Below are 16,675 nucleotides of genomic sequence, written 5' to 3' on the forward strand. Positions count from 1 at the left end.
GTCGGAAGCCCTGATGTTTTCTTGGGGTAATGAAGTCTTTCTGCAGGAAGCCACTGAGGGATAAACTGAGGAGCAGCCACTAGCACTAAGGCAATCTTAACATGAAATCAGATCTACCGTGACAGGCCTCATGAGATTATCTTGTTACAACTCTTCCAGACTGCAGATCTCTGCCTAAAAATAAGCAGCCTCACAGGTCTTTGGAGCAAGTCTCCTCCCATCTGTACACTGAGTCTCTGCAAGACTGAGCCAGGGCCCCTCTGAGGTCGGCAGCAGCCCGGTGCCCAGTGGTGATCTGCCTTCCAGTGAGGCCCCACTAATTTCCCCAAGTGAAGCAATCAAGGCTCCTGGACTCAGGCTGAGGGGCAGGTAATCCAAGGATTAGGAGCTTTGGCTCTGGAATGTAGAACAAAATTGCAATCTGACAGACTTCCCTTCCTAATCATGCCTGGCTTAGGCTAATATCTGAAAACAGTCGGTCTTCCCTATAGTTGTGGTGCTTGCTGAGGATGGGGTGAGGGCTCCAGGTGCGTCTTGGAGGGAGCCAGGGTCACTGCAGACAATTCACTCTGCATCGTCCCAAGCCTTACCGATGACCTTACTGAGAAAAATGAGCACCGGCACACAAGATGCTTCCAAAAATTTAATAAATAATGATTTTTTAAAATTGTATAAACTATAAATTACCATGCAGTCCTTATAATTTAAAATAATTTACAGGTTGAGGTAGGGAGGGGCCCAGGAGAGTGAGGAGGGGGCAGGTGGGGGGTGCCGGCAGGTCAGGGTCTCCTCACTGCTTTCCTGCTGAGCACACACACGCAGGCGGTGTCGATCCGGATGAACCGCCAGGCAGCCTGCTTGTCATCCATGGTCAGCGCCTTGACGAAGGTGTGCGTTGTGGTACAATATGAGTTCCAGTGCTTTGAGTCAATGCCCCGGCACCCGCTGTCCACAGGATTGGGGTCTCGGCACTTGGTCTCAAAAAAGTACTGTTTGAATACACTGTTGTTAATGTTCACCTCTCCCAACACCATCACCTCCTTGCCCTTTATGTCTGTGGCAGTTGTCTTATCCCCAACCCACACGCTGACACTGTCGCACACAGAGAACTCCCCCCTGTGGAAGACGGGGTGGGACGATGACCGCTTGCTCCTGTGAGTCCTGTTTGAGGGGGCAGCGCCACTGACCTCTAAGTCCAGATCCTGAGAGTCTGCAGTGAGGAGTGGGGGCTGGGTGCTAAACAACACACGGGGTGAACGGAGTCGCCGCTTCTTAAAAAGTTTGGGGTCCACAGTGATGTTGCGGGTGTGCCCTGCCACCCGCGCAGCTATCGCCCCAGCAGTGGCGCTGCGGGCTCTGCGGAGGGCTGTGTCAAGGGAATGCTGCAGTTTAGTCCAGTGGGCTTGGGGGATGGCGTGTCCTGCTGGGACATTGCTCTCTGGGTATGGTTCTGCCTGTATGCCGATCAAAAAAGCTGTAATCAGAGTGTAGAACAACATGGACATTACGCTATGCACCTGGAATGAAAAAGAAATGAGCATTATTCATTCCACAGAATACTAAGGGTTGTCAAAAGGCAGTTTCTGGATCCCTCAGAGTTGGCTTCTCAAGACGATCACGTGGAGGTTTGACCTGGTAGTCTATGGTAAGGAGACCCTAGAACTTACCATGCAAACTGGGACACTTCTGAGAGTGAAAGGGGTGCTAGCAGTGATTACACGGGGACAATAGGCACAAGCCAGGGCTGAATCAGATAATCTGGATGTATGGTTACTCCATCTATAGGGTGGACTTTTCCAGGAAGGGAAAGAGCTCCTGCAATTCTGCCCAGTAGCGTGGTACGAACTGGGGACACCAGTCACAGAATCCTTTGAGTTCTCTGCCTGCTGGCTTGCGGCAGCTGAGGGAAGGTGGTACGTGTGCACGTGTGTAGCAGGGAGGCAGGTGGGATGAGTCTGACAGCTCTCCCCAGCACTTGTGTCTTGGATGTGATGGCGCTGGTCCTTCCCAACAGCCTTGAATCCCCTGGGAAGGCAATGGGAAGAGCTGCTGGGGACACATCTCAGTGCTGAATACTCCCCTTCAGACAGCAGCACTGGGTCAGCTCGAAGATCTGGTGACTTGAAATCTTCCTTATGAATCCACAAAGCATCATGTTTTGCAAAAAACTTGTGGCTCTGGGGCCACTTTAGTCCATGCTTCTATTCAGCCACCAGCCCACACATGTAAACGTGATACTATAACTTCCTCTTTGTGTGATGTTTTCACATTTTTCAAATGTGTTCACTTCAAACTTCTCATTACTCTGTGAATTAGGTGAGGATTTAGCATCCTTCTTTCACATATAAGGAAAAGGAAAGTAATTCATAGAAAATTAACTAACAGGCCTAAAGTCATAAATAAAAACTGGAACAGAAATAGAATCCAAAGTTGACCCCTTGTTAAGCCAGGCTGCCCTTCCATCCATCCATCCTCTCTCCCTCCCTTTCTCTTTCATTCTTAAACCTGTCTTTTCTTTTCATTATTTTTTTTTATGAAGGTATAGACCAACTGGCATGAATCTGTCTCCAAGAGGGCTTTACACTGCACTGCAGTTGCCTAGGAATAACGCCTCCCCCATGCCCTCGGTCAAGCAATCGTGGATGGAGCTCTGTTTCTGGAGGGCCCTTCTCCGCTTCTGTTGAGCTCCTGGTCACACCTGTAGATGAATAGGAAATATCACCTCCTCTGTGAAGCTTCCTTAGAGCTTCTTGGTAGGATTAGAGACATCCCTATAGTGTGTTCTCCAAACTTCCAATTCTATCCTTTCTCCCATTTTTCTTTCCCACTCTCACAGGTCATTCTGTTCCCTACCCATTTTCCAGCTGGCACAGATACCACCTAGTCCTTAAAGCCTTCTCAGATCAGTCCAATCAATAGTGATCTCTTTCCATTCTGAACTTCAGAATTGCCTATTTGCATGTGCATGTGTGTGAGCACATGTGAGTGTGTGTGTCAGTGTTATGAAAAGAACTCTGCATTGGATCTGGGGTTAGAAAACTTTCTTTGGAAAGCTAGCTCGACTACCTTTTAGCAGAAGAAAGCCACAATCTCTCTGAGACCTAGTTTCCTCATTGATAAAAGGGGGGCAATAAACAGAATTTCCCAGGTGGATGTTAGGATTAAGGGAGTGCTCTCAAAGTCTGTGTTGATTCTGGATCATTTTGATCTTTTTCTAGTCAAGGACTTTGTCTTCTTCAGTTCTATTGCTGTCTATTCACTCTCTGAGCACCCCCATCGTGTCTTTTCATAACATATTGCTTGACTTCTACCATGCTTCTTTTAAAGCAAGAAAGACAGTTGATGTTTTTGAGCCTGACTTCCCCCTGGCTGTAAGGTCCTAGAGGGCAGAGCTGTGTCTCATCCACCTGTGTAGCTGGTTACTCTGTCCCTCAGCATGCACCTTCCTTGTCTTCCATGACAGTTTGTGCATGACCCTATCACCTCTCCTGTCCTACTGTTGTGGATAATCATTTACATGTCTGTCTCCCTGAGAGTGCTTTAGAAGCTGTGTGATTTGCACTTCAATATTCCTAGGGCCATGTGCAATGTTTGGCATGTAGTAGGTCCTCAAGAAATATAAAGAGAATGAATGAAAGAGAGGGGTAGCCAGAGGTTTCTTTTGCACTTTGTACATATGGCTACATGCTGCTTGTCTAATCTGCTTTAAAGCAATGCATTCTTCTCTTCAATATTGTGCCTTTACTCAGCTGGAAATAGCTCTATGGTGAGATACAAAGAAGGAAACCACCAAATTCTTTTCTCTTTGGTTACTTTGAAGAATGTCTCTGCTTGCTCCAATTCTCCAGCCAGCCATGCCAAGGAGGAGGTGGCATATCTGGGTTTTTGACCACCACTGGTTCTGTTAGCTGACGGTCTTGCAGATCAATGTCCAGCCAACTCTTACAGAACTGATTATTCAGTTGGCAGCCAATTCAAACCCTTTCCTTTTGCTTCATTTCTTTCTTAGTACATATCTCTCATCAGGTAGATTAAGGAAGAAGAAAGAAAACTGAAATTCAATCCTTTATATCCAAATTAGTAACACTTGTTAGAATTTGGATAGGGAAATGAAGAAAAAATCCAAAGTTCAGTGTTTTGATGGAAATAAGGGACATACTGCTCCCTGTCCCCCATGACCTCATTCTACAGTCTCTCCTGTGGTGAGCTCATCCTCTCCTAAGGAGTCCATTGACATCTCTGTGCAGTTGATGTCCACAGCTGGATCTCCAGCCCAACTGCTCTTTTGAAGCTGGTTCTGAACTCTAGTTTCCTGAGGGCAACTTTCCATGGATGTTGGCACTTTAAATGTAAGACATCCAAAGACAAATCTTCATACTCACAATCCTCATTAGGACCATCATCTCCCCCTCTTTCTCCTCTGCATGCAACAGCAGCAGCCCCAATCTAGACCACTTGATGATTTGCAAAGTACTTCCACAGCTATTATCTCTGTTGATCATTCTCCCCATCCTCCTAAATGTGCTTCTCTGCATTTTCCTTTTTCTATTACTGGAAATACTCCTTCATCCACCAGCTCCAAACCTCAGCTCATCCCTGACCTCTGCTCTTTCCTCCCTGCCCTCCACCTGGGCCTTTCCCCAGCCCTTCTGGTTCTGCTGTGGTAGCATCTCTAACACTGTCCTTTCCATTCTCACTTCTGTGCCCCTAGTTCAGGTTGAGGCAACAGTCTCCCACCTGCTGTCTGGACCCACTTCTTCCAATGCCTCCTATCCTTGGCTGCCCTGTTTATCTTCTTAAAGCACTGCTCTGACCACATTACCCTGCTCAATGGAGCCAGTGATGAGCCCCTTGTCTAGGGAGCCAGCAGGGACTGCTCCACCTGGCACCCGGGCCTGCCTCCCCTTCTCCCTCACATAGTTTGCATTCCAGGAACACAGAACTCCTGGGTCAGTTTCTCAGTGCTTCCCCACCACGGCCTTTGCTTCAGATCCTCCCTACCAGGCATGCTGCCCTGCCCTCCCTGTGACTTTTCCATTGGAATCCTTCCTGTTGACTTTCAACATCCAACTTCAATGCCATCTCCACTGGGAGCTTTACCTAATTCCAAGGAGACAGACTCTCTCCATCTCTTACAGCATTTCCTTTATGCTCTCTGCTGGCCTTGTGTTCTCCTGTAACCTCTCTTGGAGAGGGCAAACTCCTTGCAGGCAGAAAACCGTCCTCACCTCTGTTGCCTCCACGGGGCCGAGCACTCCCAGGGAGCTCTGCCTCTAAGAATCAGTGAATGTGTGGACAAGTCCTCCATCTGTGTTCCTTAACTTCTCCACCTGAGCGGTGATGTTTAAGGTATTTTCTAACTCTGACATTCTTTAATTTTAAAGAATTATAAAGTTTTCTACTCTGCTTAGCATCTGCTGGTTCTACTTAACTGACTTCACAAAGTTCTTAACCAGTAATGCTCCTCCTCAACTCACTATCGGGATACCAAGTGGTGCCTGGTGACATTTAATTATAATGAAGATTTGCATTTCAAGATTTGGAAATGTCTCAAACCATCTCTCATTTGTTTTTAGATGAAAAAGATTTTTAAAAAGATCGATTTACAAATAACAGTGTGTTCCTATAATCTTAAAATAATTTTTTTTAAAGTTTCTCTTTTTAGAAATCATAGGTAGACTGGGCCAGCCCGTGGCTCACTTGGGAGAGTGTGGTGCTGATAACACCAAGGCCACGGGTTCAGATCCCTATATAGGGATGGCCGGTTAGCTCACTGGGTGAGCGAGGTACTGACAACACCAAGTCAAGGGTTAAGATCCCCTTACCGGTCATCTTTAAAAAAAAAAAAGAAAGAAATCATAGGTAGATTAAAAAAAACACTAGTGTATTTTCTTTTTAAAAAATTTCCATCACTTATTATTAGCATATTCATTATTACAAATTGTGATTTTTCTTTATGCCTTTTACCCAAACTATCACTCCCTAAACCCCTCCTTCCCTCCCCCCATCTCTAGCATCCTTAGGTTTGTTCTCTCCTTCTGAAAGTTCAGCATATTGTTGTGGTCTTTTCTTCCTTCCTTCTTTCTTAGCACCCAGTTGTGAGTGAGAACATATGGTATTTCTCTTTCCTTGTCTGGCTTATTTCACTTAGCATAATTTTCTCCAGACTTATCCATATTGCTGCAAGTGGCAGAATTTCATTCTTTTTTACAGCAGAGTAGTGTTCCATTATGCATATACACCACATTTTCCTCATCCAGTCATCTGTCAATGAACACTTAGGTTGGCTGGGTATATGTCCAAAGGAATGGAAATCAACACTAGTATATTTTCTAGTCTAGTAACATAATGCATCGTTTAAAAAAGAACATTCTCTCCTTGGTTGATGTGAATCAGGGGAGGAGTTTTATTTATTTATTTTAAAAAACAACCTTTTTTTTTTTTTTTTTTTTTTTTTTTTTTTTTTTTTTTAAATGAAGCTCGTTTGAAGGCTGGGTATTATCTAAACCATTAGTATAACAGAGCAATTAACACTACTTCCAGGACAGATAAATAAATTGCTGATGAAAGACTTTGTAAATGTCACTAAGTACAAAGCAATTTGACATATATCGAATAAATATATATCTATATGAGACATAAATTCACAGACATACACAATTGTCATATGTGGCATTAGGCAGAGTTCTGCTAATTCTCATATAATGATAAATATACAATGGAGAAAATATTCTCTGTACTTTATTTCTTTCTGTGAATGGTTAAAATAGCCAATCTTTTGAAAATGAGTTTATTTTTTTTATTTATTTATTTTTGTCTTTTTTTGTCTTTTTTCCGTGTCCGGCAACGGATCGCAACCCTCAGTGTTGCCCCCGTACCGGACCGGGGACCGGCAACGGGATCGCAAGCCTCGGTGTTGCTCCCGCACCTCGCTCAGCCAGTGAGCGGGAGCTGGTCTGTATGTGGGATCCGAACCCTCGGGCAGGAGCGCCGCCGCGCTTCCCAAGCAGTGCACTTATCCAGTGCGCCACCGGGCCGGCCCTAAAAAACAACCTTTGAAGCCTTGCTCCTGAACAGAGGACAGCCTCCCGTATGATCAGCTGGGAAAGACACTTGGGGCTCATGTGAAGGAACGTGTTTTGTTTGGGTGTATGAGTGGTCTTTATTTGTCCTGCTCCTACTCAGAGTGGAAGATAGATGAATACAAGTGGGGCGATGAGTCAGGATGCCTTTAAATCCAGCCACCAGTGGCTGCCCATCCTCTTGCTCTCCTTGGGGCTAGAGGTGTATTCTGTGGATTTCCAGTGGTTCACACACTCCAATAATAAGAGAAATTTCCTGCTCCAGGTGAATGATCGTCATACAGATTCTGGCTTTGCTTGAGTAGGTGATCAAGCTGCTGGACACAGATAAGCAACTGGCCCAAATATTTGTGGCTTAGAGGGCTGATGGCACTGGGAGGCTTGGCAATGGTGCCCGCGAGGGTGTGTTGTAGAAGGGAGTAAGATCATTCCTGTCTTAGAGAGAGGTGCCAAGAGTTGTAAGTGATTCTCGGGCTAGAGATTGGATTGGTGAACCAGGGTCACTATCTGTTGGCGAGAGAGGACATTCTTGTGGCCGAAGAAATGCAGCCTCCTCCTCTGTCTCACTCGCCACATTCTGAGAGTGGGTCAAGGGTTACTTCTTGTTTTACACTCGGTCTCCATCTAAATTTAAACTGGCTGCTGTCTTCAGTTGTGAAGACTCAGGCACTCTTGGTTGCTGGAGCCTGTGTGGAGTGTGAGAGGAATTCTGTGGCTCCTCAGCTCCCCAGGGAAGTGTCCCTACAGTGTCCTGGGCTGAACAGAGAAAGACACTGACAGAATAAAATCCAGTCCTTCTGCTAGCATCTCCCAGACAATATTTATGGGGAAGAGGCATGGCTGGGAAGGGACATCAGGGATTACAGTCAGAGGTTCTTAAACCTCAGGGCTCGAGAACCACCTGGACACTTTGTTAAACTGCAAACTACTGGGCCCCACCCCAGAGTTTCTGATTCTGTAGGTCTAGGGTGAGGGACAGTAATCTACATCTCTAACAAGTTCCCAGATGATGCTGATGCTGCTGGTCTGGGGACCACATCTTGAGAACCACTAATCTAGCCCAATTCTTTAACTGTATAAAGAAGAGCAACGAGCCTTGGAGAGTCGGGTTATGCTGGTGAGCAGCAGCGTCAGCCTGTGGACGCTTGGCCTGTAGCTCAGCCTTGCCACCTTTTAGAGGAGACAGGCCTGAGGTCGCACTCACACTGCCATTGATAGGTCCTGGGGAGCGCTCGCTCATCCCCCAACGTCAAAATGAAAATTCCACTCAACAGATTATGAGTTTTACCTTCCTGAGGCCACAAATCCAGATACTAGGGAACATTTAAACATTTTTATATCTGATTTATCAGATTTCTGGGCATCACGTAGACTTGATCCAAAAGCACTTAAAGTGCCCATGATAGAACTATCCTTCCAGAAAGCACCAGCAGGTACAGGCACCTGTGGATTTATCGGTGTCCTCCAGGACAAGTGTGCTGGCTGCGGGAATGGGAGTAGAATCTACGGGGCTGAATTCTTAGAGACACATCTTAAAATAAGTGAGGGGAGATAATAATTATTATTATCATTTATTGGGCATAATTGTCTAATTAACCATACAACAAACCTAAGAGGTAGGCCTTACTATTCCCATTTTACAGGTGAGGAAGCAGAGAAACAGTAAGATTAAGTAACTCGACCACGGGCACACACCGAGTGGAGGCAGAACTCAGGGCCAGGCCTGCTTGTGACCTGACCTGGAGCTCTTCCCCTCCCCTCCACTCCATGGGCCAAGGCCATGAAGAGTGGCGGTGGCCCTTCTATCTCCCAAGGCCACCTTTCAGGCTAGAGAGTTGTGTGGAGGGTCTGACTAATGCTGTCTATTCAAGGCCGTGTGTTCTGTGACTTTAGACTCTCGATGCAGCTCAGCCTCTGGACGTGTCCTGGAAGCTACAGGGCCAGCCTGAGCACATGAGGGACACCCTCTCCTGGGAGTCCACATTTGCTGCTTCTCTACGAACTACTCCAGGCCCCACTGACCAGCAGTTGGATCCGACTCCCTTCTTCAGCCTGGAGCCCATTTCTAGCTGTCCTGTCACTTGAGGCCCACTCCTGGCAGCTTCAGAGCTAGGAATCCCAGTAAGGAAGATGACCCTCAGGCGCTTACCTCAGTGTGGCCAGGAGAGAAAGCTGCTCCCTTGGAAAAGCTGTTATTGGGCCCGGACGCTGAGCTGAGCTGGGGTCCAGCATGCCATCCAGCCCCCTGGACTGCTTGACCACGGGCCAGAACTCTGTGGAGGGGGAGAGTTGGCATTAGACAGTAATTCACGGCATTCCCGGCAGATGGTACCTGTGCCCAGGCAGGGGGAGGGATGTGCTAACAGGACAAATCCTACTTCCCTCATTTCTGGGATTTTACCAGCATTAGCGACCAGGAAGGAGCCAGAGTCCAGCTACCATAATTGCCAGGGGCTGGCCTTGCATGGGCCCGCAGTGGTGCCTGCCACTCACCCTTGTGCCAAAGATCTTGGTTTTAGCCTGGACACTGTCCATAGCTGATCTTATACCTAGTGTAGGTTCTTCCAGACCTATACCAAAGTCCTGTTTCAGCAGACCCCTGATCTAGCATCAAAATGTAAATTATTCTGTACGTTACATATACACAGATGCAGTAGACCCAACTCTGGACCAGCCTAACTAAGATAAATTGTACAGAAGAAAAAGTCCTTACAATCGACAGCAAGTTGGTGATTTGATGAAAATGCAGATGTGTGATGGTGGCACAGAAGACAAGCTGACCACCTGATAGACAACATGGGGCTCTTACAGAACTAGGACGTGAATCTCAGAGAACCATGCTGCAAGTCAAATTGTAAGACTGCAAATATGCAGATGATACAGTAAGAAAAAAATTTTATTCGATTTTAGGTTGTAGTTTCTAGAAACAATGGAAGGTTTCTATTTTCCTCTCACTTCTATAAGCCCGATATATGCAGGTGCATCATTCATTTATTTAACAATATTTCCTGAGCACCTATTATGTATGAAGCACTGTTCTTGGTGCTGGGGAGACAGCAATGAACAAGGTGTGTCAAACAAGGTCTCTACCCTCAATGGATCTTATAGTCTTGTGTAATACACAAGGTATCTGCAGGGTGCTCGCTGAAGAGTTCTCTGAGAGGTGACCTTCACGTTGAGATCTGAAGGATAAGAACGAATAGGGGAAAGAGCATTTAGGCAGGAGGAACAGCAAGTACAAAGGCCCGGAGATAGAAAGAAGTCAAAGTTGCTGAGCATGAAGGGAAGAGACCTAGAAAATGAGTTGGAGAGATAGAAAGAGCCAGGTCTGCAGGGCCATAACAAGGAGCTAAGATTTACTCTCAGGGCACTAGGAAGGGAGTGGAGTGGAAGGCTTTTAGCAGGGAGTGACATGGCATATTTATGAATGAATGAACGAACTACTATATCTAGCAAAGAATTTGTTGTAGGGTGGGGGCCCCCCAAATGAAAGTTCTAGAATGGCATCTTTATCCTTCCTTTCTATATTCTCTTTCCAATTCCAAAATCCCCTCTCCTCATCATGTCTTTTTCCAATGTAGATCCCCACTACTTATCTTCCTGCAACACCCCCCCATCTTGTGCTGTGGAAGCAAATGTCAGAGAAGCCACCACAGCTCCCCAAACCCCCAATCACAAAGAGGAGCTGGAGAACAGGGGAGGTAGAAAGGGGCTCTGGAGTGCTCGTCATGCTACTAGAAATCATGACATTAAGAACCGGAATGTCTCCATTCCTCTTCCTTCCTCACTCTGCTCAACATGCCCTTTTGCCTTCAAAGTACCAGAAAAACCTCTCAATACTCAATTGAAGTTCAGGCCTAGATAGGAAAGCTTCCTAAAATACCCTTAAAACAGGCTAGATTCTGTGGCAAAGAACACTTTCATGCTCTCTTAGGGTTGGGTTTGGCACAGGACAGGGAGGATGGCATATCTCTCAGAGTAAGAGGGGGGCACTAGCTGGTCCTACCACTCATGGGAAAGAGGATCTCATCTAGTCCACAAACCTTTCATCTGGGTGTTTGTCTAAACCTGACGGTCACAAGGCTGGAACCCACAGACCTGGATCTTTATCCCATTCACTCTGATTCTTGGGTAAGCTCCCCAACATCTTTAAGCACCTCTGAGCTTCTCCTCCATAGGATGAGGAGCTGGCACAGATGACACCGAAGGACCCCTTTGGCTCTGAACATCTGTGATTCCACGACAGTTAATGTTTTCCAGTCTGCATCCCTACTGGATGCTTAAATAATGCTTCCCCCACCCCCAACACTGGGATTCATTTATTTAATTAATTAAACACTTAAACTTGCAGGTCCTGTACCAGTCACTAGGGACACAAAGAACAATAAGACAATACTTAAACTTCCTAGAGCAAATAATCTACAGGTGAGGAAAGACAAGCACATGAACAAGCATTTAAAGTACAATTGACAAGTATAATGCATATTTGACATGATATGGAAACATAGTGGAGGGTGGAGTTGGTTTTACCTGGTCAGACTAGTCAGAGACATATGTTTATAGAGGAGGTAACATCTGAGCAGAATTCTTAAGGAGGAATAGAAATTCATTAGGGAAGAAGGGAAAGAAAGGCCTCACAGAGCCCTAGAGCCCAAAACCTGGCTAGTGGTCCAACGCGGCTTAGCAAGAGCTGTGGGGGAGGTGAGAGGAGTATGGGATGGGCCTTGTCCATCAACAGGTACTAATAAACTTGCAGAGCTCGCTGCTGGGACCTGCCCATCTGATTGCTTCCTATGGGACCAGAAAGTGACTCTCTCTGGAAATATTCTGGATATTCCACTCAAGCTAGGATGGTTTCCAATCTAGAAGATTAGAAGTAGAGACAAGATAAGTCTAAATTAGAAATTCCACAGCTCCTAGGCAGATCAGCCTTCTTGGAGGATTGACTGTAGACCAACTACAATAGGTTCCCTGGCCCTAGATCTGCATCTTCTGGCCCAAGCCACCTTGGTACATGCCGGGGTCCCTTCCCAATCTCATCTAGATGGCTGATTGCTTTAGTTGAGACCCAGTCTAGCATCTCCTATGCTTTTGGATTTCTCTTATTCAATGTTGTTTTGGGTAGTTGCTACTGGAGAGAGAAATTCCCTGTCCAGAATACTGAAACACTAAATGATTTCCATAGACAGTGCTGTCATTGTTTTTAGTCTTACACTAGTAAAGGCTGGGGCTCTAAAATTAAATCCAATTTAAATATTACCAGTTTCTAATGCAAAGACATCAGGGACAAACAACCCAAATACATATCTATATTTAAAGCCCTGTCTGTTCTCATGGGGTAATCACTTAAGCAGAAATTAGATAGCTCTCACGCTTTCGATAAATGCACAGAAATAAATCCCAGCTCATCTCAGGACCATGTTCTATTCCTTCTTATACTACTGAAGTCTGGTGTACCTCTTTGAGACCCTGGCCTGTCCTGGATTTTGTGCCTGAAAGCAGTGGTTCTCAAGTGAGGTTCATAGAAACATCTCAGAACTTGTTAGAAATGCAAATTCTTGGGCTCCACCACAGACCTATTGAATCGGAAACTCTGGGAGTGAAATGTGACAATCTATGGTTTAATAAGCCCTGCAGGTGATTCTGATGTACACTTAAGTTTAAGAACCATTGCTTTAGGGTCTTCCACCCTGGCCCTCTTCCTGCCCCCATGGGGTGAGGAATCCAGTCCCTGAGGTAGCCCACTGCTCTAGACTGTGACTTTCCACATGGCAGGCTCCTTCCCCCTTCTAGACCATCCTCCCAGGACCCATCACCCCAGAAACTCTGTCTAACCATCTCTGTGCCTGTCCTGCGAGAGCTAGAGGGAGAGAGGGCCCTTCTGAAGACCTCTGAGGCTGAGTCTGTTGGCATGGCCCTCTCTGTTGAGGATTGCCTCACCCTCCCCTTTACTTTCTTAAGGTATCAATGATATTTTGGTCCATTTCAGCCAAGAAGCTTAGATTAATGGTGAATTGTTCAAAATCCAACCAATATATAGTTTAAGAAACTGTGCCTCTGCTGGTAATTTATCAGGAGTGACGGGCACCTGCTGCAGCTATTGACACCTAACTCTGCCAGTCAGCATCCCCCCAAGCTCTCCATGCTTGAACTTTGGGGAAGATTCCATCCGCCTCTTTGGTTCCCACTTTCTGCTGCCTCCCCTCCACCCCCTGACCAGTCCTCTACAGCAGTGGCTCTCAACTTTGCCTACACATTGGAATCTCCTGAGGAGCTTTACAAACTCCTGCCACCTGTGTCCTTCTAGAGATTCTGATGTAACTGGTCTGGACTGCTGCTGGGGATCAGGATTTTGTAAAGCTCCCTAAGTGATCCCTGTGTAAAGCCAGGGTTGAGAGCCACTGCTGTACAGGATAAATGGGAAGCTTGGCCCTGGTTTTGATGAGCTAGTAATTAAGAGAAATTATCAAGAAATTAATATGTCTCATAAAATATAATGTGCCACATGTGGTCACATTACAGGCAATAAGAAGGTATGAGAATATAGTTGGCAGATTTTCTGGGGAATACTGTTGCTGTCTCTTCTGCCCACCTCCTAACTGTCTAAATATAGTTGGCATTTGTGAATTGGAAGGTTTTCTTTTTACTACTTGTATGCCACTTAAAATATTCTTTGGGGGGCCGAGCCTGTGGCGCACTTGGGAGAGTGCGGCGCTGGGAGCGCTGCAGCGCTCCCGCCACGGGTTCGGATCCTATATGGGGATGGCCGGTGCACTCACAGCGCTCACAGCGCTCACTGCCTGAGCACGGTGCAGCCGGTCTCAAAAAGGACAAAAATAAATAATAATAATAATTCTTTGGTGTTAGACCTATAGGCGGCTTATTATTAATAAATCCAAGGACTATTTGCTGACATTTTGAATACCAAAGATTTGGGGATGCTTGACCAAAAAGACCTCTTGGACCACTCATCCTGTGTGCTCTAAAGCAAATGGCTAGTCCCAAAAGCAGCTTACACATCAAAGATCCTAGGGCAGTTGCAGCTTTCCCGCTCCTAATTTCCACCTGGTAGAGTTCTGTGAGTTGGGAAAATTCACTAGGAATGTTGAGAATTAAGAACATGTTGTTAAGGGTATAATAATGATTGTTGGTGCTGTGGCTGTGATTTTCATTGCTGTAACTGTTCCCCCTAATTCTCTCCTCTGTCTGTTAGTTCTTACTCTGAGCCTGTACACAACGGGAAAAGGAATTTGAAATCTTTCAAGTTGAGAGTCTGCCTTCCTAATTTTTAGTCTAATCAGAAGTTTTCTAGTATGGAATATAACCATGAGGTTTGCTGACTAGGAGCTCTTTTGGGGGGAAAAATTCAATTTTGGCCATTTTGAGATGATTTGATGTGTTTTACTCTTTAGTGGTTTTGGCACATCCAATAGGAAAACAGTGCATCTGGCACCAAGGACTTAGGGAGACATTAAAGTTCCACAAAACTGCTATTCTTCTTGACTGAAAGTCTCAGTGCTGACAATTTTGAAGTGCCTTGCCACTTTTCCTTTGAAGAGAGATGGTGCTATAGATCCTTGGAAGATTCTGGGGGAAATCACAAAACCCTCCTCAGCATTTCCCCACTCAGGCAGCTCAAGGAAGAAGCCACTGTAGCTGGCTGAACTTGAGCTTCAGAATCAAAGAGCATTCACTATGAAAGTGGCCTTCTATTGTGTGTGGCCAGCCACAGTCTGCATGGTGTTGACCTGACTGGACTAACTCATGAGTGGTGTCACGGCCAGCACCACAGAGCGGCTTACATACCATAGGTAATTACAACAACATTAATGTGATAGAAGATGAGACATCTAAACACACAGCAGCCTTCTATTACAGAGTTGAGGGCAGTATATTTTTGCAAAACTGTACAGCTAAATAACAGTCCTTGTAGTATAGCCAATCAACTCAGTAATACTAATGATATATCTGTAATCTACATTTGAGTGCCAAAAACAATCCGATAGTTTTTCAAACTTTTCTGCGACCCTAAGAAAACATCTCCTTGGTTCCAACTGGCTGATCCTTAAACCACAAGAAAAAGATCTATTTCAGCTATGCTTCTGGCCTTTCCCTGGTTTGTTGTTCCCATACTTAGGACTCAGAGTAGACAGCGGTACTAGGAACAAAGGAGACTCTTAGGTTGATTGCCATCAAAGTTTCCGTTCCGTAATAATAGCACCTATCCAGGTCTTCAGCCCATGGCAGATCTTGGATGACCACCTGGGACTGAATACATGAATGAAAACAAAACGGTGCCAGTGAATATTAACTTGGATCCAAGCCCTTTATTGTATTTGCTTTATAGGATTAAATGTCCTCAGCTCTTCTTGAGCTAGCCTTTTCCTCTCAGTGTGTGGTATGTTTTCCAAGCAATAGGTCAAGAAATGTTACAATACATAAGTCTATAATGCAATTCAGATGTAACTTCAGAAATTAAGACAAGCTACAGATCCACAGCCCTGAAAGAGACCAGGAAAAATCCTGGCTTAACAGATACACATGGTTCTAGGGCTTTTAAAAAGGCAGGCAGTGCATCCTTTCATGTAAGGAGAGATAGGGGATGAGCCATGGGACTTGAATGTAAGGATTCCAGTAAAATGTCACCCTTACTCATTAAAGTGTCCATGAGATGAGGCCATTTCTGTTTGAGCAGCTGGACTTCAGTTTCACTGCAAAAATCGCTGCACCTCAACCACCCTGCATCCAAGAAAACATGGATCATAAGTAACCAGCATTAAACACATCATGGGGGAAACCAAGTCCCAGGGAAACATCAGATGCCTTTCCACTCTGCACCGCTCTAGAGTGACAGCTGCCACCGCATCTTGAGCTTACTCAATCTTGTGTGCTGACATTTCCTGGCTTGTCTGCTGACTTCACACCCAGAAAATCCAACTCGAGGCATAAAAAGATAACTCAGCCCAGCTTTGCCCAGGCATGCAGTTCATGTAAATCCTAGGTAACCCAAGGCTAAGATAAGAGCTGGAAATGGATTTATTTCCATGTGTCTGTTTGTCAGGGGGCTTTGTGCTGTTTTAGCTACTTCCTGCGTAGCTTTAACTATCCCAGTCCCAGATGGGCCCTACCACGCATACATATACACCTGATGGGGAATGTTGGAATGCCATCGGGGTGGTTAACTATAATGAAGGGCTATTTGATGGGCATTTTTGAGTTTACGTTAAGGAGTTTCATCTAGCTCTTTCATTTTCTCAGGAGGAAAGGTCAGGGGAGATGAAAACCTGCTGTCCCTTCTAAAGTCACTTGATTCTCATATAATTATATTTTAGAATATTCTCAATCTTCTAGTGTTTCTCCTTTTAGGGTTTATTTGACCATGGCAACATGAACAAAAGAAAAACTCTGCACTGAGGAAATTCACTCCAGAATCTAACAAGAGACCCACAGAGTACATCTGTCTCTGGAGACCCAGAACATTGTGGGTAATTAGAAATCCCAGAGATGAAGGCAGACAGTTTTTCCCACTTGGTCACCACACACACACACACACACACACACACACACACACACACACACACACACACACACAC

The 16,675-nt window shown here is 45.5% G+C and overlaps 1 protein-coding gene across 1 annotated transcript in view; it reads right to left on the reverse strand.

The window, feature by feature from the left end:
- Nucleotides 1-630: 630 nt before the first annotated feature.
- Nucleotides 631-16,675, reverse strand: part of NGF (nerve growth factor (beta polypeptide)) — a 52,194-nt gene continuing 36,149 nt past the window's right edge. Inside the window, exons 2-3 of the mRNA XM_008574548.1 lie at nt 9,232-9,355; nt 631-1,517 (exon numbers count right to left, since the gene is read on the reverse strand). Coding sequence (XP_008572770.1) covers nt 780-1,505 — 726 coding nt within the window. The 5' untranslated portion in view covers nt 1,506-1,517; nt 9,232-9,355 and the 3' untranslated portion in view covers nt 631-779. The remainder of the gene's footprint in view (nt 1,518-9,231; nt 9,356-16,675) is intronic.

The sequence above is a fragment of the Galeopterus variegatus genome, unplaced genomic scaffold (genome assembly GCF_000696425.1).
Source record: "Galeopterus variegatus unplaced genomic scaffold, G_variegatus-3.0.2 Scaffold1063, whole genome shotgun sequence".
NCBI classification, from domain to species: domain Eukaryota; kingdom Metazoa; phylum Chordata; class Mammalia; order Dermoptera; family Cynocephalidae; genus Galeopterus; species Galeopterus variegatus.